This window comes from Corvus kubaryi, unplaced genomic scaffold (assembly GCF_017639235.1).
Source record: "Corvus kubaryi isolate FWS band 111438036 unplaced genomic scaffold, C.kubaryi_AGA036_p1.0 129, whole genome shotgun sequence".
Taxonomy (NCBI): Eukaryota; Metazoa; Chordata; class Aves; order Passeriformes; family Corvidae; genus Corvus; species Corvus kubaryi.
The window spans coordinates 621,469-646,788 of record NW_024580664.1 but is presented as its reverse complement, the minus strand read 5'-3'; the positions used below and the strand labels follow the sequence as shown (position 1 = coordinate 646,788).

The window sequence follows — 25,320 nt, the reverse complement described above, 5'->3', positions numbered from 1 at the left end:
TTTCAAAAAAAATCAGGAAGCAGAGGAAACACTTTGGGTTACATTTTACTGTGATTTAGTCCAGTACATGAGTGGCCAGGTAGTACTTTTTAAACATAAAAGGGCAGAAAACCATCACTGATTTTTTTCCAGCTTGTCTGAACCTCTGTTCCATGTGTGTAGTGCTAGCAAGTATTGCCAGTTTGCTGTTGCCTTCCTCTACCAAAAAATATGCCTGTTGGGAGACTAGTTTGTCCCTATCTTGCTTTGCAATGCCTCTATCAATACGGAAGAGAGCCAAGAGCAGCACAGTCCCTCTCCACACATGCTGAGAAATGCTCTGATTTAGAGAGAGACAGCTCCTTCCCCATGTTCCTCCAGGGACAGGGAAGTGATGTGCCACTTCCCAAAAAGCAAGAGTTCAATTTCATCCCAGGTTCTTATGATTAGCCTTTTTGCACAGCAGAGGAGCATTCTGAATGGAAACACTGTAGTTACCTACAGCATATATTAGCCAGATCTTTCTAAATATTAACAACCACCTAGCATAAGGTGTTAGGCCATGTGCTGGGCATGAATGTTTCCTCTACCAGGTCTCAACAAAGAGTCTGAAAAAGAATGTGTACAGAAGAACAGGTATTCATTATTCCTATTAGCAGATTAGATGTCACTCTCTGGTTTAATTATATTCATGTTACCTGTGGACCATATTTAAATTGCATCTGGGTCTAATTTAAAACAGCTTCACAAAGTGATTTTAAAGAATCTCTTGACTCCTCTAATCTAGGCCTTATACTGAGTACCAAGGGCCCACCTTCTACCCAAGGACAAAAAGGATTTTAATGTCATTGTGACATCCTTTATTATCTCTTCAGGCACTTGTCATAAATTCAGTCATTGTAATGACTCTCCTACTCTCTTAAATAAGAGAGTCATCAGAAGAAGTAGCTTTTTAAGGGGGAAAAAAAAAGAGAAGGAGGAAGAAGTGGGCCAAGAAAACGGATCTGCCTATCTTTAGTGAAATGTAGTTCCTTGATAAATACAAAAAAAAAAAAAAAAGATGAATGACTTCAGTCACTTTCCCACACACACACATCAACCCCACAATGAACTTTAAGAAGAACCAGGCTCTTACTTTTTCAACTGAAATGTTTGTGTGATATTCCAAGAGCTTGAGGACAATGACGCTTCGAGAACTAGACAATCTGGAAAAATGTACATGTTAGGTATATGCTGGATATTACAAGAAATAACTGTTTAAAAATAATTTGAGTTGAAAACTCAAACTAGCTGTTATGTACTTGGTATGCACCTTCTCTCATACATCCACTCACACTTTTGACTGATAAAAATAACCAGATTTTGTCCTTCCACAGCACTCATCAGCTGAGTTATGCCAAGGCTTTATACACACATTAATTAAGCTTGATGCCACCACCACATGACAAATAAAAGCAATGTTATTGTCAGGATACAGATAAGGAAATGCTACCATGAAATAGGGATGTAAAATTATCTCTCAAAAAGCACACAGTGATATGTACTGTGGTATAGCCAGACCCCCAATTCAAGTCTTCTAACACAACAGACTGTTCTAATGCAAGAGACCCCACCATACCATACTTCTCTCTCTTTCTGTCTCACAGACTTGGTTTCAGAGTCTCCTTTTGTAATCTATGCAGTAGCAATTTTCATCCTATTTAAATCTTTTATGATTGCATGAGTCAATTTGCCATTATTTCAGCTAGCAATTACTATACCAACAATTCACTGGCAGCTGCGGTATGAAAGAGTATCTTCTCTTATGAGCAGAATACCACATCGAACAGTAGAATTAGATATATACCACTTAAGCCATGGTCTCTTTCATCTGTGTGCCTGCAGATGTGCAGTCTGTGAAATGAATGGCTGCCTAAGATCAAATGAAACCCATGTTTGCAGACTTCTCTGACTTCTCTATGCTAGAAAGTAGCTAGCTTTTTAATCCAGGAAAGTTACACAGATTTTAAGTATATCTGTCTTGCAAAGGTAGAGAAACCTTTGTCTTTATCACAGGCTGGCTTGTTCAGATGAAAGCCAGCTTTGGCTACATCTACATGGTTAAATCAGAGATATCTCCTACCTCCACATGGCAGCATGGCCCTTGGGTGCTCACTGCAAAGGTCACCTGAACTGCCTGTTAGAAACAGCCCTTGGGACTGACCATTTGTATGATCAAACACCTTAATAAATGGATAGCAAAGAGTTTGACTTTAATGGTATTTTATTGTTTAAAGATGTGGATGACTACAGACAGACATTCTGAAATCCTTCATCAACCACTTATTTGCATCTCCAGAAATCTACTTATCTGCAGAAATCTGACATGTTGACACACAGCTGCCTAAATCACTTGCCTACATGTCTCAAGCCATGAACTACAGAAAAAGTAAAATACTCCTAGTATTTTACTAGGAGTAGTAAGTAAAAGTAAGGAATTTATCTCCTTCTGGCAGAGCTTGTCTTTTCTTTTAAGCTTGTATAAATACTTTAAAAACAACACTGTCAAATATGCTTTCCTGGTTCTGTCTGTGTTGGAATTAATGGAACCTATTATTTTCTATATGGTCTGGGCTGACCTTTTAAAATGCATTAGACTGCACTGAATAGCAGGTATTTTCAAAATGTTTTTTCCAGGAAATGATATCTAAAGGACTTTTGCAAGTGCATCCTCTTGTGGAACTGAGGTCACTTTAGAGGAGATACCACAAATAATCAGTGTAACTTCACTCTTGAATTATCCACTAAGACACTGCAGCTCATAGGAGCAGGTGAGTGGCAGGAATACCGGCAGGCACAAGCCAACCTCACAGCCTTCTGGTTAACACTGTCAAAGGGCTCATTTCTGGCACAAAGCACAGGCAAGGTGAGATGGCTTCCGTAACACTGTTCTCTGAAAACCTGCTAATGGAGTTAAGAGAAAGCTTTAGTCTGTGAAGACACAGAAGCAAACAATATACTCCATAATTGCATGAAAACATGGCTTTTGGGACTGGGTCAATAAAGGACATTTCCCTCTTAAAAATCCACCAATAGTGTTTACTAAAGACAGCTTAATAGATCAAAATACTCATGGATATCACTCCAGCTGTCACCTTCTAGTGACAGTCCTTCCTCCTCAATTACCAGCACTGGACTGGAACTTGACACAACACTTCTATGATGTTGGAGGAGTTTTTCCCATACAGCCTCCTCAGATCAAAATATTCCAAGGAACTTCCTTCAGGGGCAAGGGTCCCTGAGAGAGAGAGCTCTTTGTAGCACTAAGCTCTTCAGAACAACAGGTCCTTGAAAATACTTGGTAACATTTAATTCCTCTTCCTACACAAAGGTTTTATATGAGAATCAGATTCTCATAATTTGGGCTATGTTATCAAGGAAGAGATAGAGGCAAGGCATTTATCTGAACTATCTGTTTCCTCTTCAGGTCACTTAAGAACATGTGGTATCCCTTGTGTTTGCTATCTGTTTTTTAGTTTAGATTAGAACTCTCTCATTCTAACATAAACAGCTTTAAGAAGTTATAAGGCCAATCTCTATTAAAAAAGTTTTGTGCTTCTATACAGACTCTTGAAGAAATGCAAAGGGGATGTTTCCCTGCTATTAGTCAAATAAGACTCCACTGTGAAGGATTATGATCTGATTCTTGAGACCAAAGCCTAAAGAACAGCTCAAAAGTCTAGACGTTCAGTAATTTACCACCTCATTCTAGAACTTGTAGCTGTCCATTAGATACACAAACCAGATCACAAGCATCACACATCCAATACAAACTGCTCAGGTATCTAACTCTGAGAACCATTGATGAACAAAGTAGTATAAGAATTATTGCAAAATGATTCAACCAATAATTCAGAAGGAGGAATGAAATCAAGTCAAAAGTATGTACCCATCAAATTGCCCCTCAACCATGCATTTTTCTGCTAATCCTCTACATTGGACAATCACTTTCTCACAGTGTCTCAGGCTGCAACAGTTAATTAAATGTTAAGATTATTTATTGTACAGACATTCATAATTAGATTCTCCTTTTATTTATGCCACTACAGTTTCTTGCAAAAACAAATTCTGTTTGCAGATTAGAGAAGAGTTAAGATGGGTTAATTTGTCAAGGCAGAGCACTAGACCAACATTGCTTCCATTGCTCCAGCCAGCTTGGAGTCCCTGCATTAATGCAGTCCCTGCATTAATCTTAAGCTTCCTTAGACAGTTATTAATGACACCATGTAAATAAATATTCTGCTAATGCTAAAGCACTGCAGTGCCACAGGGTCAACTGAAGAAGCTGCTTCCAGCCACAGGGTAATGTGTGTTAGTACTTCTGCAAAGGATTCCATATTAACAGAACTTTAATCACCAAGAACAGTGTGAGTATACTCAAATCATGTGACAAAATATGAATTATTTTTCTTCAATGAAATTTAACAAAAAGCACTATGTACTTTCACACTCACTAGGCGTGTATTTATGTAGTACTCCCCAGTATTAAAGGACAGTGAATAAGCATTAAATACATATAATAGTAAAACATACCATTATCAGTTATCATCGGAGTGGTTAGATTGCAGAAACAGGATGAGTTTTTCAGCACTACATTTTCATAAAATGTTTCAACAGCTGTTACAATTTTTATCATACAGAAAGTAAGGATTTTGCTTACATTTGCAGTCACAACAACCTATAAAACAATAAAAACAAGAATACAACGGGGTTTTTGTTATACTTGCTAAGTCATCACTTTGTCGTTACAGAAAATGACAAACTATGAAATGCACAAAGCGAAAATTTTTGTGGTGGAAGCAGACAATTCACTAGGTAAACTCTCAAAGGAGAGTGACTTTCCCAGCTGAAGAAGCAATACAGGAAGAATTCTGAAAGTAACAGCATTGCTTACTTCCACAAATTAAATGGATCTGTACAGTATGTTAGCAAGTAATCTTAAATAGTTTTGGATTTTAAAACTAGAATTTTGCTGTGAGTGTTATATGCTGTTATATTCCCTTAAAAATATTTAAGTAAGAATGTACAGATCTTCACAGAGAGATCGTTTGCATCCATAACCAAAGGGCACTTAATTATGGAACAGAACTTATATTGTAATGAATTATCCTTTGTTTCTGGCTGAGACTGCTTTACAAATATGATTGCATTAGTGTATTCAATCAGGAAATCAGAAACAATAGCGTGCAGATTAAGAGGCCAGTCACAATAGTTGATAATCAAATATGCAAGGCTGTGTGTGCTGTGAACAGATAGAGAGTAAAGACTAATATCAAGCACTTACAAATTTGCGTTAGCATATGTGTCCCAGTGAATGTTTTCTAACTTGTTACAAAGCTCAGAACTTCCATACTGCACTTGATATATAGTTACTGGGAATATTAAAATAGCTGATACAGTGATACAATGGAAACATCGCCTTTGTCAGCATAGTGAATATTTGAATTTTTGACTTAACATCATGGAGTATAGCTTCAGGATACGTTTCATAGGAGAGGAAGAGAACATCTATCTAATTCACACATTCAACTTACTGAGACTTCCAAGATATTTGCCAATTGTTGGGGTAAGAGGAACTAATATATGGAACATGGTGACAAAAGAAGGTAAGCTGCAATAAGCAACAACATCACACATTTTAGGTCACAATAAACAAACAGACATAAAACTGGGTGTACATACCTGATATTTGGCAGGGAAACTTAGCAGGATTTTCAGATCTTTATCAGGTGCATGTGAAATGTTATACCAACCATTTATGCTGTTTGAATGTGTACAATTTTCTTTTAATGTGCACCTAAAAGTATACATAAAATTATACTAGCCTCCTTCTCGTGCCTTTGACTTCAGACACTGTACTTCAACTTATTTAAAGTTATTGATTTTTTACAGGAACATTATTGATTTTTTTTTTTACAGGAATATGGTTATAACTGCAAAAAGCTTCAGGAAAACAATCAGTAAAATCTTCTGCTTATCAAAATAAATTACAATGCATTGATATATGCTCGAGGGTCTTGTTTAAGTCAATGGGACTCAAGCAAGTACTAGAAGCTTGGCCATTTACAGTGGAATTGGTAGCCTGGGATGGAATTCATCATCCCTAACTTGATTGCTTCACTGTACAGCTCTAGATCCGATCCCCCCACTGACCCCCAACCCACTCTGCACTCTCTGGGGGAGAAATACGTACTTTAGGGTACAATTTCCCTACCCTGTTTTAGACATTGATACAAAAATGACATGAACCACACTATAAACTGCTTGTTCTCTCCAGAGGGTGTAAGAAGAGATAGGAGTGAAGCTCAAATGCAGAGCTACACTACGAATGCGCATAGTTGAGGAGATGCATCCTCTTCCCTGATCTCCTTTGTCATCCACTGATATCAATGGTGATCCTTCCCTTTTTTGTCAGTGCACTTGATTGAAAATACCAGATTTGAAAAGGTTCAAAATAGATTTCTCTGTCTTCAAGCATAAAATCCACTTCAGAATTAGGATAGCTCAAAGTAAATATGAATGTTAGAGATGCCAAATTGTAGGAAACAAACTGTGCAACAGAAAATTAAGGAAGAATGAGGAAACACTAGGCTATATAAGTACTACAAAGATTACACATATTAAAAACATGTTATAAGAAAAAGACAACATAGGCATACAAATTAGATGGACAATCAGCAAGTTTGAAAGGTGAATCCTTAAAATTCTGTCTGCTGTCAACAGTTAATGAACAATTCATAGATTAACTCCAAGTAATTTCGTATAGTTAGCAATTAAAGACAAGTAAGTGCTAATTGAATATATCTTAATATTTTAATACTATGATTGAATATTTATAAATAAATGTAACATTTGATAGTTTTAATCCTACTTTTCTACCAAATGTAGAAGCATGTATAGCTTCAATCATATGAACAGTGACATCTGCCTTAATGAGCCATTCCTTCACTAAAAAGCAGAAATGAGTTCACAGTTCCAAAGTATGGGCCTTTTTTATGAAGAGCTCACTGTAAAAACATATTTCACAAACAATGTGTTTTCTCCCCAGAATGAATAACATGTTCAACAAAAATATCCGCCACACTCCAAAATGCCCAAAATAACCCCACAAACCTTAGAAACCATAAAGTCATCTTCTCTGCAGATCAAGATGTTGGCAATTGGAATGCAGTTAAGCACAAGGTCACTTCCTTTGTGGTCTAACTCAGGAAACTGAGTTCCTGCTGCACAAGAACCTGGTGGGGCTTTGCATCTGAATACATTCAGGTCATAACGATACTGTAACAAATTGGGACTATATATGCCTGATATATTTCAAACTAGGACAAATTACAGTCTCATTTATCTCTCTCTTCACCCTACTGAGATCACAAAGGTTCATTAGCACCACAGTTTTAGAGCCACAGAAGATGGGATCCATCATCAACAGAAGTGCATAAACCATATTCTCAGATACATATAGGTAGGTAATTTGCACTGGCAACAAAGAAAGACAGAACAAAGACATTCTACATTTTCTGACAGGGTGAGGATTATAACAGTAAAGATGCAAGGCAACACACCTGCAGTACTTGGCACTAAATAAGTGTATGCATTTCAGTGATGCTAATATTGAAATATTAAAAAATGAAACTGTTTATCAAGCTGAATATTTACAACTGTCTCAGGAAGAAGTTACTTGCTTTCTTTCACTGCCTGAGGAACACCAGCAGTGAACCTGTTTCCTTCATTTGCAAGATTTGAAGAATCTGAGAGTTTAACAGCAAAATCAGTAATGCCACCCAGGACTCAGGGTTGTGCTTGTCTTTATGTGAGGGAAAAATGCATCTTTTGTTGCTCTAAAAGCTGACCTTTAACACTCACACAGTGTCCTGTGGAGAACAGTCATTTTCACAGGAAGCAGTCACATCTGATGCCTCTCAGCATAAATTCTCAAAATTGCCCTGCACCGACCAAGATAATTCCACTCACCTAAAAATGAAATTATTCTGTAATACCCCTATTTTTAGAAAATTGAAATTGATTGCAAGTACTTTGAATGAACATAACAGATAAATATTATTTGTGAACCACATGATTCTGAAAATTAACATACTGACTCAGACAACTAAGTTTGGCTTTCTTGGAAAGGTGAACTGGACCCTATACAAGTATGCAGGTATAAAGTATGAAACCCTTGGATCAGATTTCAGACATGCATAGATATGTGTACAGAGAAAAGCAGAGTCAAGATTTTTTTTTAATATCCCACAGCAAACTAGTTCTTTATACTACTAAAGATTTCTCTACACAATTGGAACTGAGTTCCTCTTATTTCACTATGATAACACAATACTTATGCGTACTGGTTCATTTGTATTTACCTAAGTCTCTGCTTCACTAATCTTGTGATAACTACAGATCCTAACACATCTGCCTTCCCTGTCCTGCTAAAGCATACTGATTTCCCCATGGAATGAGAACATACTTTCAGACAAAGTTTTGGCTTCCTTCTTTCTCCAACATACCAACCCCTGAATGAAGTCCACAGATGTCCCACATGTTGACTACATTCAAAAGTAAGTCTGGTCATGTTAGATTACATATTGTGATGTTTCCACATGGAAATGCATGTAAAACATCAATACCTTATACTGGAATTGTATTTCAGCATAATTCAGGTAAATCTGATTCATCTACAGAAAATCTATAAACATTAGGAGAAATTACACAATGCTAGGACTAACTGGTTTGAATAATTGCAAGTGAAAAGGAGAATTAATATATTTGTCCCTATGGAAGAAAGGGTAGAAATAGGAAGAGTAGAAATATTTTGTTTCATTTTGTTTTCACTTGCAATGAGATGCACACATTTTTTCAATAAAGGACTGGATTTTAATCCACACTGTCCTTAATATGAAGCACTAGCAGTGCTAGTAAATTTTACATAAAACTGGAGTGTGTATTTTACAGAAGATTTATTTCCCTGTAAAAGTAGAAAACATATAATTGATCTCAAAATTATTATGGAATATATTGCTTTAGTGGACACATATGGACTTTGACTAAAATACTGGCTAAAAATGTCTTCCTCTTTTCCTAAAGTTTCACTCAGAGGTCTCTCTTCACAAAACCAAATATTTAATGACATTAAGTATTTAACAGTAAAAAATTATATGGGTGTTGAACAGGATTCCTATTATAGCAATTTATTTTTTCTCCAAAAGAGTAAATTATTTCTGTTTCAATCAGACGGAAACTTTCGGTGGTTCCCCTCATAAGCAGGGGATTTACTGAGTAATAAGAGTTACTCACAATCTCTTTATAAGGTAACTAAAAGCCTGAAAAGCTTAGCACTGTAACACACACAGTTTCTAACAAGGGAGCAAAAGAGAATTGGAAGAAAACACATTACAGAATAAGTACCTACTCTCTTCCAATAACTACCTTTGCAAACATAAAGTAGCAAATCTTCAGCAAAATCACGTTATCACCAAATGGATAACAAACTAAAATGGGTAGTATTAACCTTCTAAAAGAAGGCTACTAGTGGAATTCCTCAAAAATGCATCTTATAGGCACTTTTGTTTAAGGTTTTAATCACTGGAAAATTCGCATAAAAGATTTACACTGTTGACATCTGCTGATGATACAGAGTTGGGAACATTAACATGCAAAGGAAGATAAGAATATCACACAGGAAAACTTGGATAACCTTGAAATGGAATGACATTTAAAAGCATGAAGTACAAGAACATGCACCTACAGCAATAAAAATCTCACAACCCGTATGTGTTATAGACTGGAAACTCATCAGTTGGAAAGACAACAAAGAAAGAGAAGGACCTGGGGGCATTATTTGATCATGGATGATTGTGGCCCATCAATGTGATGCTGTCACGAAAAAGACGTTTGTGATGCCAGAACACACTAAGGTCCTTCCTGGACAGACTGATTAAACAACATTAAGAAAAACAGCTTAAATCTCTTCTGGAACACTTTGAGAGTCCAGGCCATTCTTATTTTAAAAGGATGCATAAATTTCACAGAAGGATTGCTGGAGTGGAGGTAAGAAAGGAGTGTCTTATGTGAGAGGACCTTAATGAAGTTCACTGTTAAGGCACACCAAAATGAAAGCAAAGAGAGAGACTGCTTTCACAAAAACACTGAAGAGGTGAGTGTGAGGAAGTGGGGGGGGGGGGGGAACCTATTCAGTCAAAGGTGATGCGAACACCAGAACAAATAACCAGTCCATAAACATATACAATGAAAACGAGCAGACATATTTTTACCAGCAAAAAATGAGGCTGCCAGGAAGCTGCACAACCAGGGCAGGAAGGACAAAAAGCCTATCTAAATTTAGGATGGTCCTTTGCAAGTTTTTAGTTTTACTTTATGTGGTTGCTTGCCAAGACTAGGCCTGATGACCCAGGAATTTCTCCAGTACAGGCCACGGATGTAAAATAGCTTTCAAACCTCTTTCAAAGTAAGTCAAAATTAATGATTCAAATGTGCGAATGAGGTATTTAGAAAGAAATTCTCCTCTGGCCTAAGCCAAAGTCTGTGGTTCCAAAGAAAGGAACTATCAATACTAAGCACTCTTTTCTCGTTCTCATATACAAGATGCTTCCAGCCATTACGACATTTCAAGCAAAAGTATACAATTTCATCTCTCAATCTGGAAAGCAAAAGTATGTCTTCTAAAAGCAAAATGATTTGCTATTCGTGGCCCAACATATATTTTATGGGTAGATCTCAAAAATCTACGGGTTACGTAGTCTTTCAAAGGTGCTGAGTTCCCTCTCACATGACAAGAAAGTGTCTCACATTTATGGCTATGACTTATTCCATAAAAATCCAGTAGATACAATATTGATGCTGAATAGACCCAAGCCAGTCAAAATGTACACTGACTAATAATGCTCTTTTATATGACAGTCTAAAATACTAAAAGATACCTTCGATTCAAAGAACACCACCCACAGTAGGGATCCTTTGCAGATAAGCATTCTTGCTCAGAAGCAAATCTACCGCAATTTGCAACTGGTATTCTTCTCACCTGAAACCAAAGAATGCAGTAACACATTGAATTAATATAGCCTCCATAAACAGGGAAGTTGAAGGTTACCATTAAAAATCTGACAGCAACCAAGCACAATCCCTCTGGGGAAGTCTCCTTATGGATTCCCCTCTGCCAGAAGACCTTTGGATAGAAATATGCAGCCTATTTTGCACACACTGTATTTTGCCATCAGATAATGAAACACCTCTGACAATAACAATTTGGTTCTACTACTCAAAGGCCAGCATGGGCAGATTAATGCAAGAAAGACTGATCAGCATAGTGAATTACAGATAATAATAGAAAGGAGGTATATTTTACAAATAATGCTCTGCTTAGCAGAACACCATTTTCCTCTCCTCAGAACTGAGATATTTAAATGATTGATGAAGGTGCATCCAAAAATGCATGCGCATAACAAAATGCATCTGTGTTTGCATCACCATGTCAGGTTACTGCATGTGCACACTAGAACAAACGCATGCAACTGCTTAACATGCATGAAAATGCCATTTCAGTAAGTAAATGTAGATAATTGTGGCTATATTATATGTGTCTATACTTGTACATTCAGCTTGAATATCCTAGCCAGCCATTTTCAGAAAAGGAAAGGAAAAAGAAAAAGAGAAAGCTGATTACAAATACTGAATACAGATACAAATAATGTTATTAATAACAATGTGAATTAATGATCTTAGTAAGAAAAACTAATTTAAACCATTTTTTTACAAATTTGCAAGAATTAGTTCCTATATCTTGTCAAGAGAAACAAGGATACACTGCTTCCTGCAAAATTATATTTACTGTTATTCCATCCATATATCGTGAAATTAAATTTATCTCAAGGTCTGTGAGATAATCAGTTCAGTCAAAATAACCAGTCAAAATCCTAGATGACTATCAAGTTAAAAAGGACAGTGTAGAAGCCTTTTTTCAGCTCCAAGAGATGATCAGAGAAGTGCATTTATTCCTAAAAGCTGTTCCTCTGTAACAACTTGGATTTTACCAAAGCTAAAGAGAATTCAAGTCTTACTTTGAATATTTATGTACACTTTTGACTGAGATTTTGATTCCTTCCATATTTGTGGTAGATGTATTATATCAGTCAGGGGTTCTCCTACCAATTTGCCCCCACTCTAAAACAGCAGGCTAAAACACTATGTTCACTGCCGGAAAAGTGATTTTATTGTAAGTGAAGGTAATTAAGTGCTGGGTGAAATCCTGTCCAGCTAAGATGGACAGCAAGTCCTTAAGCTTTCAATGCCATCTTTCCCACTGCTGGTGAGACGAAGGGATTTTCTGATTGCTGCTCAGTAGCCCTGCTGCAGGGTGTGCTGCAACAACTGCACAGGCTCCTGGGAGCCACTCTCTGCTTGACGTGCAGCTCTCAACCACTGCTGAACTCCTTGGCCTCACTATGCACACACATTGCTCAGTTCTCATTGTCCTTTTGTTTTGTTCTTTTGAAGTCTATGCCTAACTGAAGACAATGGGAATTTTATCACTGATTACAGCTTTATCACTGATTGCATCAGAACTAAGGCTTCAAAGCCGTCTCTTAAATTAAGAGATTTCTTCGCTTATAAACTCCTTAATTGACTGGCAAACCCTGACCTACCAATACCTGATTGCTTTGTCTCCAAAGAGTGTACAATGTTTCTGCTATCTCTAAGATTGATTCTGCATGATCTGCATTTTCCTGCCTCCATGAAAAACAGAAAGAAACATTTTCTTGGCAGAATGGCATAAAACAAGCATGGGATTAAGGGTATTGCTGGATCATAGCAACACTGGGCAGCACCATGACAGTAGAAGCTCTTCCAAGCTCTGCAGAAGTGCAGCCCACACTTAGACAAGATATCAGATGTAAAGTTGGTAACTGCAGTTTGGATATTAAAGGTCTAATTCTGACACAAACCAATGCTTCACTTATAAAGTGGTAGAAATCCTTAAAGCAGTAGTTTACATGAATTTATTATTTTATTAAATATTGTACTTACCTTATTTGCAGAGGACAGATAGATGTAGTTATTATTCACTGGATCAAGTCGAAGTTTGGGGAAAATGGAAGTTTCTTCCTCAATTTCATATAAAACCTCTGGGCAATTGGATTTCATATCCTCATTAAGAATAGCCTAAAACATGCATAATTAAATTATTCTCAAGTTCTTTTATTGATCAGTCAACATCTTAAACAAAAGCCTAATTTCAGTTACACCAAAGCTTCTGAGATGAATTACTGTGCCATGATTCAATTCACCTACTGCACTGGTTGTCACACTGGAGAAGGATGAAGGAAAAGACCATCAGAACAGAATTTCAACAAAGTCCATGCCAGACACATCTAGCACTGAATTTGGCAATGGTTTAGCATATGAAACATGCCTTCCACCAAGCCTGTTCCTGACTGATTCAGAAACTGAACGTGGAAAAGATGCCTATATCCCAAAGTCACAACCTGTTACTCCTATGAATGGAGAAGAAAGTATTAGCCTTCAGAAAACAAGCTAACATTCAGACACCCATAAGGTAAAAAGGAACTTACACAAATTTCTTTGTGGCTTCTCTAAGTATACACCTGTGATAGTATTTCTTTTTCTTACCTTGCCCAACTCTACTGTTTTCCACCACCCTTTGCACAGAATTCAAGGGAACGAGAGACCACAGAAAATTCATCTTCTAAATCAATAAGCACACCAACATTGGTTTTTCATGACTAAACAAGGGAGATGTGTTCACGGTCTCCGCTGTGTTAAGGAGACACGGAAGACTTCAATTTCATTTTTCATTATCAAAAGCGAAATGAAATCAAATGGACAAAAGCTTTTCAAGGTCTCTACTACACTCCTCTCCAAATGTCTGCTTAATGAAGACAAAGAACGAGAGTCATCCTTTGCAGTGTAGACAGGAAATGCACATTCTTGCAAAACCCAGAAAAAATTAAAGCATAAAAGACATTTGACTGGATGGTTGAAATGTTTGATAATGAGATAAGATGACTTTCACTTTCAAGCGATGGATTTAAATTAGCATAGGTCAACTATTCAGAAGCTAAGGCAAAATGAATCTTGATTTTTCTCTCTAATGGACAGCTATTCACATCACACAGATAGGCTAACAAACAAACAAACACGATTCCAAAATCTAACAATATTTAATATTTCTACTGAAAATTCAAAGCAAGGAGGGAAACAAGGCAAAATAACTGAGAACTCCACAGTCTGTAAATTAATACTGTGGGCATTAGTGTTTTGATGAAACGTTTACTTGAATTTTAGGCAGGGTACATAATTGCTTTTGAAAGTTATCTTGCTCTCCAAAGGACCATACAGCAGTTGTTCCTCAAACAAAAACCAGGGATTCAGGGGATCATATTTGTTTATAATACCCTGAATAAACCAGGAAACATTTACCCACTTGAACACAGCAGTGGCTGGTGGAGAAGGGAAGGAGTGCCACACTTGGCTTACCTTCAGTAACTGTCCATCATCTGTTCCCAAAAACAGAACTATACGATTCAAAACAACTGTGCCATAAACAGCCACTAATCCAGAGTGAATCAAGGTAGGTAATTTCTTGATTGATTGTGGCTCCTGAAAATCAGATATAAGAAAAACGTATTAAAAAATCATTCACCTATAGTCCAAAACTTTGAGAAAAAGAAGAATCCTTGGAAAGATTCTCAGAGAACCCAACTTGAGACAATACTTTGAGTAACATTCCAGTTCTGACACAGTTTAAGAGCAACACATTATTGAAAATTACACATGAAACTAGTTTTTTATATATGACAACTGGTCATATCTGTGACAAAGATTATATCTGCTTCAGTTAAATCACTGACTTCAGTGGGACACAGACTTGGCCTAGCAGCAGTAAGTTACTTTGCAATAGAATTTCTCTTTTTTGGGACATAATATCCTGGGGTTATTCTGAATTTCCAGTTCTTCTCAATTAAGCCATGCTTTGCCATCACCTGAAGGCTAAAGATACACTCAGAAACCACTTTTAAAGGCATGCAAACATTCTGGACAAAGGAGACACTTCAAACAAACTGTGTCTGTGTGTATAAAAATGCAAACCTTCATCCTCCTTGACACTAGAGGAAGTAGAGACTTGTGTATTACATAAAATGAGATAAAGCAATATAAAGTTCATGTCCCAGAGAACATAAATGTAGCTGTGTGAACTTTAAAATTAACATATTACCCTCAATTCTCCATCCCACCTGGAGGAAATTAAGTAGTGAACACATGCAAGCAGCTCATGAGAAAAAACATTATGCAGGAAATCCCTGTATCTTGTGGAATGAAAAACCAAACCAAATAACTCCGACTGTAGATGATCGAGTGCTGAAACGAAATCTCTATGTGTGAGAATAGGACCATTTACCAGGGGAACTCCCTAGAAGCCCAGGTGTCTCCTTAGTAAGCAGTAACTGAAGTTTTGAAGTCCTCTAACTGCTTGAAGTCAACCTCTGTGGCAGACATTGCCAAAGGTGTGATCCCACCTGCTCTCCAAATGGGTCCAAGCCCAGCCAAGCTTTACCTCCCCTTCCCTGTATCAGTATAATGTTTTCCAGTGAGCTTAGTTAAGGCAATGATGTGCCTAGAAAATGCTCTGTAAATCTACCTACCTACCTCTTCATTTGAGTCATGCTCCTCATCATTTGAACATGTGGCTGCATACACACCAGTGCTGGCACAAAGGAGTGGCCGGCATGGCGAGGTAGGGGACAAGAGCTCAGGTAAGACCAGGCCCTTGGGAACAGGTCCTGTAGGTTAGCTTACAAAGTCCAGAATTTCAGCCTCAAGGATGGATTCCTAAACCTACAGAAACCCTCGGAGTGTAAGAGCCTGTTTCACTTTAATGCACAAAACGAAGTGTGAGATTGGACCATCAAAACTGATATTTAGAAGAAAGGTGAAGGCATTTCTCAAAGTTATGAAGTGAACCCGTAACACAGTAACAGCTGGATTCAACTCTCTTGCATGCTATGATGCTGGCTTAACCCCAAAGAGTCTTTCCACTAGGAATATTCTTTTTTTCTGAACTGCAATCCTAAGTCAATTAAAATGACTCTTCAGTCATCTGAATTATTTTAATTAGCTTGAAAGAACAGCCATTTGGAGTAAAATAAGACTTGATTAACTTTCATATTTAAAGTCACTATTTCTTTTTTCATGCAGCAAGAAGACGACACAGGAACTGTCATGCACTGGCACAGAACTTCAGTAAAACTCACTTGGCCATGAGAATCCAGTACCCTAGAGGTCTGTGTTAGACAGGGGAGAGGGGAAGGGTGTGATTGCAAGCATTTTAAGGTGGAAAAAGTTAACTCACTTTATTACTAGATCAGAAGGTAACAAAACTCCAAAACTAGTGCACTCAATGAGTCTTCACTTAGGTTAGGGAGGGAAGAAGTGGAGCTTCCATGCTTTTATTTCCACCAAAATTAGGAATAGTTCTTCTGCAGTGCACCATGTAGTAGCGTAAGAGAGACAAGCTACCCTAGGTTCCTCGCTGACTCTGTACAAGAAGATCACAGAAAAGAGGAGTACTCACCCGGTTTCTGAAAAGCTTTGCTGCCAGATTTTATTTTGACCCACATACTAATAAAATAACCAGTGTCATATCAGTGCATCCTCCTCATCTGACTGAAGAACCAATACTGACAAGTGTGGAAGTCTCCTCCCCTCCCTCTGCTTGCTAGAGGGAGGGTCAACGCAACATTGAGCTAATACGGATAAGAAGAGGGGGAATTCAGATGGTGGACAGTCACAACAAAAATTGCCTTCTCTCTTTTGCAACCTATTTCTCCAGTTTGCCCATTCCCTCCAGGGTGCAGCTGCTGCTTTCACCCTTCTGTCACCCCTTCTCCACATTCTTTTTTGTTTTTAACAAGCCGTTTTACCTCTTCCACTGTGACTAATGGGATTACAGCACTGTAGGGCCTTTCCAAGCTGCTTCTTTCACAGTTAAATCCATTCTTAAAAATGCATTTACAGTCTAAACTTCCTTTATACTTCAAGAGTCATTCATCTCCATGGTCATCTGTTTGTCTATCCTGTAACATTTTCAGGTGCATACAAAACCAAGAAAAGCAAAAGAAAAGACAATACCACTCTATAAGACCTGTCTTTTTTAAATTCTTCAGTTCCATCCTCTGTTCTATTCTAGTACCTCTACAGTCTACAGTCGTTTGGTTATTGGCATGAAAGGTATTTCTACTAGTTTTCTATTTGGCATTTAATTTTCAAATGTATCTCCATATGACTCCAGCTGCAGCAACCATATTCACACTTCTACTTTCTGTCCTGATTTCCTTCTGATTATTTTACATTACGTGCCTCAGAGGAAAGGGCAGCATTTTTAGTTCACGCAGCACTCATCATATTGCAGCTGTCCAAAAAGCAAAAATAAAGGGTTTGAGCATCAGAGTGAAAGAACAGATGCAGCTATACAAAAGGACACAAGATTTGTAAGTAGTGTATAGCAACAGTCAACACTGAAACAATAGCTGTTTTGCCTGGGGGAAAACTTCTGGAACCTCATTCTTCTTTCTTAACTTCATCATCCTTTAACCACCTCCATCAATTTTCACTATGTCAGAGGTTAACAAATATTGGGGCACATAGCGAGCCTTTATTAGGGCTAAGGAATGAGGAGATGAAGTGTTCCAAAATTTTATTTCCGAGGAGCTTTTTAATTTGTGCATTGCCCAGCAGTGTTAGGTGGACAAGCCTGTCCAGGCAAGCAGACTGCAAAAAAATCAAGGATGACCAGAAGATCAGAGGGTCTTCAGAGAGACCCTGCAGAGGCAAATCCTGAGGCTCATGTTGCAAGGCAGGAAGAACAGTCAGAGGCTATGCTTGAGCAAGATGCTGACGGAGACTCCTGAGATGGGGAAGCTAGAAACTTGTGACTTCTCGAAGCAGAGCAGAAACAGTCCTTATCTGCCCTCAGATCTAAGTTCACAGAAGTGGTAGTGTCCTAATAACCAGTGCGAGAGAACAAGTTCCATTAAGGAAGGCTTTGAACTCAACTGAGCTTGAACAGAGTGTTAGCAGAGAGCAAAAGGAAGTGGTGGGTGACCTTGAGGGATGAAGGCACACACTTGTTAAACAGGCATGCTCTTACAATAGGTTGGGGCTTTTTTTAGGGGACCCTACCCATTACATCGCAGAGAGACTGGCAGTAATTTTCCATTCCTTGGACCACTACCCACTGTTGCACATCCATGTGGACACCAAAGACATGGCCTAGTGCAGATCAGGACTACAAAACTCTGGGAGCAAAGTGAATAAGATGGGACCCCACACTTTGTTAACCTGTGGGGTCAGCTACGAGTGATGCTCTTCTGGATCTGCTACTCAAAACCAAGGAAGAACTGACTGGAGATGTGATAATCAGAGTAGAGAGCTGGAGACCAGGCTTTAGTGTGTTCAGGGGAATGGTCAGTGGAATCCCGAGAGTCAGCTCTGAAGGGAAGTAGAGCTCAAGTAAGCTAGCAGGTCTTTCAGGACAATCTTCTTCGAGCACAAACTCAGGAAAACAAGCAGACATATCACAAGATGTCCTCTAGCTAAGCAGGTAAGTCATGATTGAACTACACTGCAGAACAACAGCATAAAAGAAGTGGAAGCAGGACTAAGGAGGAATTGCCTGGACACACAGGAACGGTGTTAGGAAAACCCAAGCTTACCTGGTTTTGAAACTGGCAAGGTATGTTATGGGCAATAAGAAGAGCTTCCACTACCATGCAAGCAATAAAAGAATGAACAATGAAAATGCACACCAACTGCTGAATAGCTCAGGAGATTACTGACAGCGGATGCAGACATGGCTCTGGACTTCACCAGCAACATCTTGTGGTCCTTTGTACACAGACAGTTCAAGAAGGAGAGAAACTAGCAGTACTTGAAGAGGAGGAAGCCAGAGATCTCTTAAGAAATCTCAGCTTTAGAAGTTTTAGGGAAGACAGATGGGATCTGTAGGAAGATGCTGAGAGACTGTCTGATGAAGGTGAAAGGTTATTCTCTCATATTTCAAAAGGTGTGGAGATCAGGTGAAGTCTCCAACTAAACAAAGACAAATACTGCACCCATCTTCCAAAAAAACTCAGGGAACTACACATTGATTGGTCTCACTTTTTTCCCTGGGAGGATCATGGAGAAAATCCTCTTTGAAACCATTTCTGGACACAAGAGACGAACAAAGTGACTGGGAAAAGCCAACATAAATTTACCAAGGATAAATCATGCCTGACCAATCTGAAGAATTTATAAGACTTGTAGATGTGGCGCTTAGGGACATGTTTTTGTGGTGGACTTGGCAGTGCTGGGTTAACAGTTTGATTTGACGATCTTAAAGGTCTTTTCCAAAACTGGGCTGGTTCAGTCTACAGAAGAGACAGTTTCAGAGGGACCAAAGAAACAAAGCCAGGCTCTTGACAGAGGTGTATGCAAGGTAACAAGAGATAATGCCACAAACTGAAACAGTGGAGTTCTAGTGAACAGGAGATGAAAAAGCATCACTATGAGGGCAATCAAGCAGAACAGCTTGTCCAGAGAGGTTGTGCAGTCCCCATCCCTGGAGTGTGAGAGTTGACAAGTCTTCCATAGCTTACTTCCCACACTAAACAAGGATGAACTGAAAACTCACTGTACCAGACAGAAATACTCACTTCAAAAACATTAGCTCTAGAAACCCATCAAACATCAGGTGCAATACTAGCAGTCTGTAATACACAGGAGATTGACTTTACTACTAGAAAATTAATTACAGGATCAAGTTTGATACAAAATTATATTTAGAAGTCCGTAATTCTTTCCTTAAATAAAAGACCATGAATCATTCTGGAATAAGTTACCACACAAATTCAAATGTCGTTCCCGCAAATTAAAGGCCGTAACTAAACTGATGTGACTCTGTTGACTTCAAAATCTCCTTTCAGTAGAGCTTACACCAGCTAGGATTTGTCCTAGGATTCCAAACTATGTTTGATAAATTAAGGGACGTATACCAACCTTTATATGTATCAACCACTGAAAAATGAAAAAGTTCAAAAAACAGACGGTTACAAGTCTTGCATTAAATAATAGATGAAAATCCAACCAAGATAGCTTATCTTTTAGTAACTATCACAACTACTTATCCTTTTCACATCATAAAATAAACACCTTAATACAAACTACAGCAATTCTTTCTCTTACAGGCATATGCCTAACAATTTTTTTTGGATTTTCTACCTGAAAAATTGTGAATCCTTGAATCTCCCTGAATCCTTTTCTTCTCAGGCAACTTTTTTAATGGCAAAACTAACTTCCAGATTTGCCATTATCGTGGTTAGGTAACACTCTACATCTCTCTCCTGTTGATGTTCTCCAGTTTGAACACTCTTCCTACTCATCTGCTTGGATGTGATTCACAACATCCTGGCTTCTCTGTGAGAGACCAGAGATCCTTGTAGGTCCTGTTCTGTCACAGAGCAACAGAAGAAAAGCCTTTCTTTCACTAGCTCCTGCAGCAAGTTTGTGACAAATTCCAGCACTTCTCCTGTGTTTGTAAGTACTCAGTCAGGTTTCTGAAAAGAAATTGAGAATGAGATCTGGCAAATTCACACTTATTAACTAAGGAAATTGTGAAGAAGATGCACTTATGTATATGCAGGCTATGCTGGAGAGTCCAGTAACACATATACCCTGGCAGTGCATATAAGTAGATATATTCAAAACTAAGAGACGTGTGGATCAAACAAAAAAAAGATGAATATAAAATTGCAAAATGTTTTCAGAGTAGTTTTATCTAAAACATCACTTGCCTCTTACTAGACCGGGATCCTGTCTCTTGGAACCCAGTAGTGCCTATGTCCTGAATAAACACATCCAAGTCAAACAAACCTCCTTGTTCCCACCACTGCACAAAACAAAAATGGACTTAGCTAGTTCTCACAAGGACCAATTCCACAGAATTTGCAGCAGTCACATACTTTTTGATAAAGTTGCTAAGCAAGGATCTTAGAAATTACCAATTTTCAATGACAGACTCTATTCCAGCATTAAATCTTAATGCAAATATGAACTTTGGTCTAAGAGGCAAAGCAAAACTAAAGAGATTAGACACCTACAGTGAGTTCCTACAGGATGCAGAGCAATTTGGTTCCAATCCAGTGAAGTACTCAAGTACATGCTTTACTTTAAATGCATGGGCATTTAAAGATGGATGGAAATACTCATATATGCCTAATGTTAAATATGTCATTAAGTGCTTTACTGGGTTAGGGCCAGAAAGCTCTGTACCTTACAGGAATGAGCTCAGAGTACACCATGTAGCAATGGCATAATAGGGAATTCAGGGCCACAAATACCCTGGGCTAAGTCCCTATTGCAGTGTCCTATTGAGAAAATCAATGTGAGTGGAGAGGGGTAAGAGGATGTCTTGCCTAAAAGTAATCAGAATAATAACAGAAGGATTACAAGATCAGAAGGAAAACAAACTGCCACTACTCCCTAACATATATGCTTACTATAAATTGTATTCCTACAGTGAAAAAATCCCTGTATTTTCAATTCCTACATAAACTGACAGTCCATGTCTGGGATTCACGTACCTCATCACATTCACACCTGAGCTCCTGCATACACTCCAGTGTATGCAGCAGAGAAGACTAAGACCTGCAGCACCCTACAACACATGGCACCTGCAATGCAAAAGCCAGACTGACATTCAGCACAGTCCACTCACCACAAGCACCAGAGAGGCCTTGCACTTCAAGCGCCCATAATGCTGCAACACATTCCTTTGCTCAAGACCAACACTGTCTTTAAAAGACTGGACTTTAAAGCACGTGTTAAGTACCATTGTTTGCCGCCATTCCTACACATTGTAGTACAACGTACTCCTGACAGCTCTGTGCTACGAGGCACTCCTTTCTGGCCAGAGCCACTGCTAAGATTGCACACACTGCTGCAAGCTGCACACTGATGGACGTGCCACACTCCATCTTCCTGTCAGCTCTGAAGCCCATGTGTTTCTGAGTCCAAGAACAGCATATTTCATGACTGCAGGGACTCCCATACTTTGGTGAGAGACGGTAGAAGGATCTGGTCTAAAACAACCCAGAAGCAGCAGCATATGGGCCTGTCATCTCCAAACGTACTCTGCAATAGCCTAGCCTAACCTTCTGTAGTATAAAAAAGTATTAAAGCTGAACTACATGCATTTATTTCTATGTTTATACACCATAAGCATGTATAATTAGCTTTAAAAGGAGAGCTAATTAGCCATGTAATGTTATAAGCCATATTACTTCACAGGACCCACATGTCCTGCTATCTCACAAAATATTAAAATACCACTTTTCTCTCAGTGGTAAACTGCATTTCCTGTGCCAAAATATCACGATCAATAACATCATCATAGTTTGGGACATAAGGTTAAGTAAGCAAACCTTATAAAGATTGTTACAGTTGAGATTCTTCAGCATTGTATCCAAATATAATCTAAATTTCCAGGAGGGATGAGCCTTTTGGGACATGAAAGTAACTCTGGAGTCACAGGAGTCTGATCTGAATCAGACCAATCCTGAAACAAGTGGATCATTGATTTTTCATATTCAGGCCCTGAGAGGCAAAGGGGACAGGGAATTGCCCTGTCCGCAGAAATATGTGCCTCACCTTATCTGCGTTATGTTACTCTAAGAGATCCATGAGGCTGTTCTGAAATTTCTTGCATGAGGTTTTGTCAAGTGTTTAGAAAGGATCTACTGCCCAGGGAGCTTTCTTTTTCTGTTTTGTTTAGCAGGCTCAGAAAGCACTTCTCTAAGAAACTTCATGAGTAATTAGGAATAAACAATGCAAACTGAAATTCCAAAAACAAATAGGTATTTTGGGATCAGAATGAGACTTCAAATTCATTCAGGAAGTTTGCCTTGTGGGAGCACAGAAATCACACAGTAAGCTAGCACTGGAAATCAAAGGATTGGCTCTGGCTCCGTAGTGAGTTTCACTATTTACTTCAGCACAGTTGTCTCACCCACATATGGGGTTCTCATTCACAACCACGTCCTCTAACACTGGCAATAGTCTCACAGCTCAGTAGGGAGAGGAGCTGACTGAATCACACGTGCCCTCTGGTAGTCTGTGTTTGGAAAAATCTCAGCACTGCACTCCGCTATGAGTTAGATTTGGAAAGCCAAGGAGTGACAGTAAATCTACTACACTTCTTTCAAGGAATTTCCAAGAAACTCCTATCATAACACATCAAGGATTCAGAAGTTTAGCCGCAAACTCCCTGGATGGTGAGGGAACTGCGAAATGCTTAGGGCTTGCTTAATGATGCCTTGCTTGATCCCCTTTGATCCTCCTTGATACTTTTCAGTGGTCCTTTTGCCACAGCTCTGGAAAGTCTTCTGAGTGTAACTTAACAGCATGGACAGGCCTTGCAAAAGCACCTTCTTCATCTGAATGACATTTTTACCTCCCTGAATATAATTTTTAGATAATTTCTTTACTACTGAGGCCACAGAAAAGCCAGTAGCCTTGCCTATCCCACCCTCCATGTGCCCAGCTCACCCTGAAAAGGAAGAGAGAGTGTTACTGAAGTAGGTGACCAGGGGAACTCCATGGGATACCACTGTCTGTGAAAATGTAACCACTGCAACAACAAAGAGATATCACCTATTGTTGTCTGCTGCACACAAGGGTTTGGGGAGGTGGCTGTGAGAACCCTCCCAAGCAAGGCCAACCCTGAGAGGCTTGGGAAATACCTACCACTGAACAAGCAACCATAGATAACTAGTGAGTGACAGAGATAACAGTGCACACAGCCCAATGCACAGAGTCAATCTGACGGGTTTTTTTTCATTTCTGATGTAGCTGCAATGACATGAGATGTGAATGCACAGAATAAGGTAGGAGATGCTTTATCTAGGCTGTATGGAAAATAAAATGAAATACGACTTATCTTAGGCAGAAAAGGACACATCGAGAGAGAAGCCTAAGACTCAGGCCTGACCCAGGATGCCCTCACTTGTTCCCTCAGACGTGTCTTTCCCAACAGGTAGTGGGAAGTATACCAGGATTGGTAAGGCATCAGCTTTTTAGAAACAGAAAGAGCTGGAGAAATCACTAGGGTTGGCAGAGCCTGGGCTGATGTGCAAAGCCTGGTGTGGCTCTGAAGTTTCCCCGCAAAGTTCACGTGCCTCCAGGTCAGGGACACCCCATGAGTCATGCACAAAGACACCAGCCACAACAATAACAGCGTCAACAAGTGCTTTCAGGATGAAAGCTTAGCAAAACGATGCCCAGACTTACACAGCTCTTCCCGTTCATATTGAAGTGCGTGGATGCACAGGCTTGTTCCTTCATCTCCTCCATCCCAAAGATGCAGACGGCGGTGGTGTTCCAGGCTTTGGCGCTGTGGCTGTGGCGGAAGACACCCACCCACCAGCCCCGCTCACCCTGGCGGACAAGGCTAGAGGAAATAATGAGGCTCCTGCACCCGCAGTCCAAATAGACGTGCCCTTGCAAAGTAAGACCACTCTCTGAAGAGCGCAGCTGGCGCAGGACAGCCATGCTGGGTGGCTCCGTGTTATTACCCAACCTGGCCTTCAACGTGTAGTAGGGAAAGAAAAGGTGATCCCCCCACTGGAGCGCGTCAACAAAATGCAAAGGCTCCTCCCTGCGTTTGATGATGCCCAGCTCCTCCTCGGACTTCAGGTTGACCATTCTGCGCACCGTGATGACGGTCTCCTTGTCCGACTTCGAGGGCTCGCAGTGCAGGTGGTTTGTATCAGCGCTGGTTGAGTAGGTGGCCGCCACGGCCAGGTACCAGGCGCCGGCCTGCTGGAAGACGACGCCGGCGGTGGAGCCGTCGGGCAGGCAACTGACCACCTCGCTTTGGTTCAAGCGCTGCCGGTAGGACGGCTGCTCCCACACCTGGCAGGCGCCGCCATCCTGGGTCCAGCCGGTCAGCAGGACGCCCACCCCGCCGGCCTCCTCGTAGTACAGCAGCAGGTTGCTCCGCATGCCGGGGGGCTCCCCGCAGCCCTGCCCCGCCGCCGGCACCACGCGGCGGCGGGGCCGCAGCTCGGGCCGCAGCTCGTAGAGGCAGCTGCCGCCCGCCACCAGCACGGCGCCGCCGCTCACCTCGATGTTGTCGATGGGGGCCCCCGGCAGCTCGAAGCTCTGGGGTCCGGCGGCGCCCGCCAGCGCCGCCAGCAGGGGCAGCGCCCAGCTGAGGGCGGGCGGCGGCGCCGC

The 25,320-nt window shown here is 39.9% G+C and overlaps 1 protein-coding gene across 1 annotated transcript in view; it reads right to left on the bottom strand.

The window, feature by feature from the left end:
- PLXNC1 (plexin C1) overlaps nt 1-25,273 on the bottom strand; it is a 72,213-nt gene extending 46,940 nt beyond the window's left edge. The window contains exons 1-7 of the mRNA XM_042025566.1: nt 24,376-25,273; nt 14,530-14,652; nt 13,060-13,194; nt 10,956-11,056; nt 5,701-5,815; nt 4,552-4,696; nt 1,115-1,184 (exon numbers count right to left, since the gene is read on the bottom strand). Of these exons, the coding sequence (XP_041881500.1) occupies nt 1,115-1,184; nt 4,552-4,696; nt 5,701-5,815; nt 10,956-11,056; nt 13,060-13,194; nt 14,530-14,652; nt 24,376-25,089 (1,403 nt within the window). The 5' untranslated portion in view covers nt 25,090-25,273. The remainder of the gene's footprint in view (nt 1-1,114; nt 1,185-4,551; nt 4,697-5,700; nt 5,816-10,955; nt 11,057-13,059; nt 13,195-14,529; nt 14,653-24,375) is intronic.
- Between the last annotated feature and the right edge of the window lie 47 nt (nt 25,274-25,320).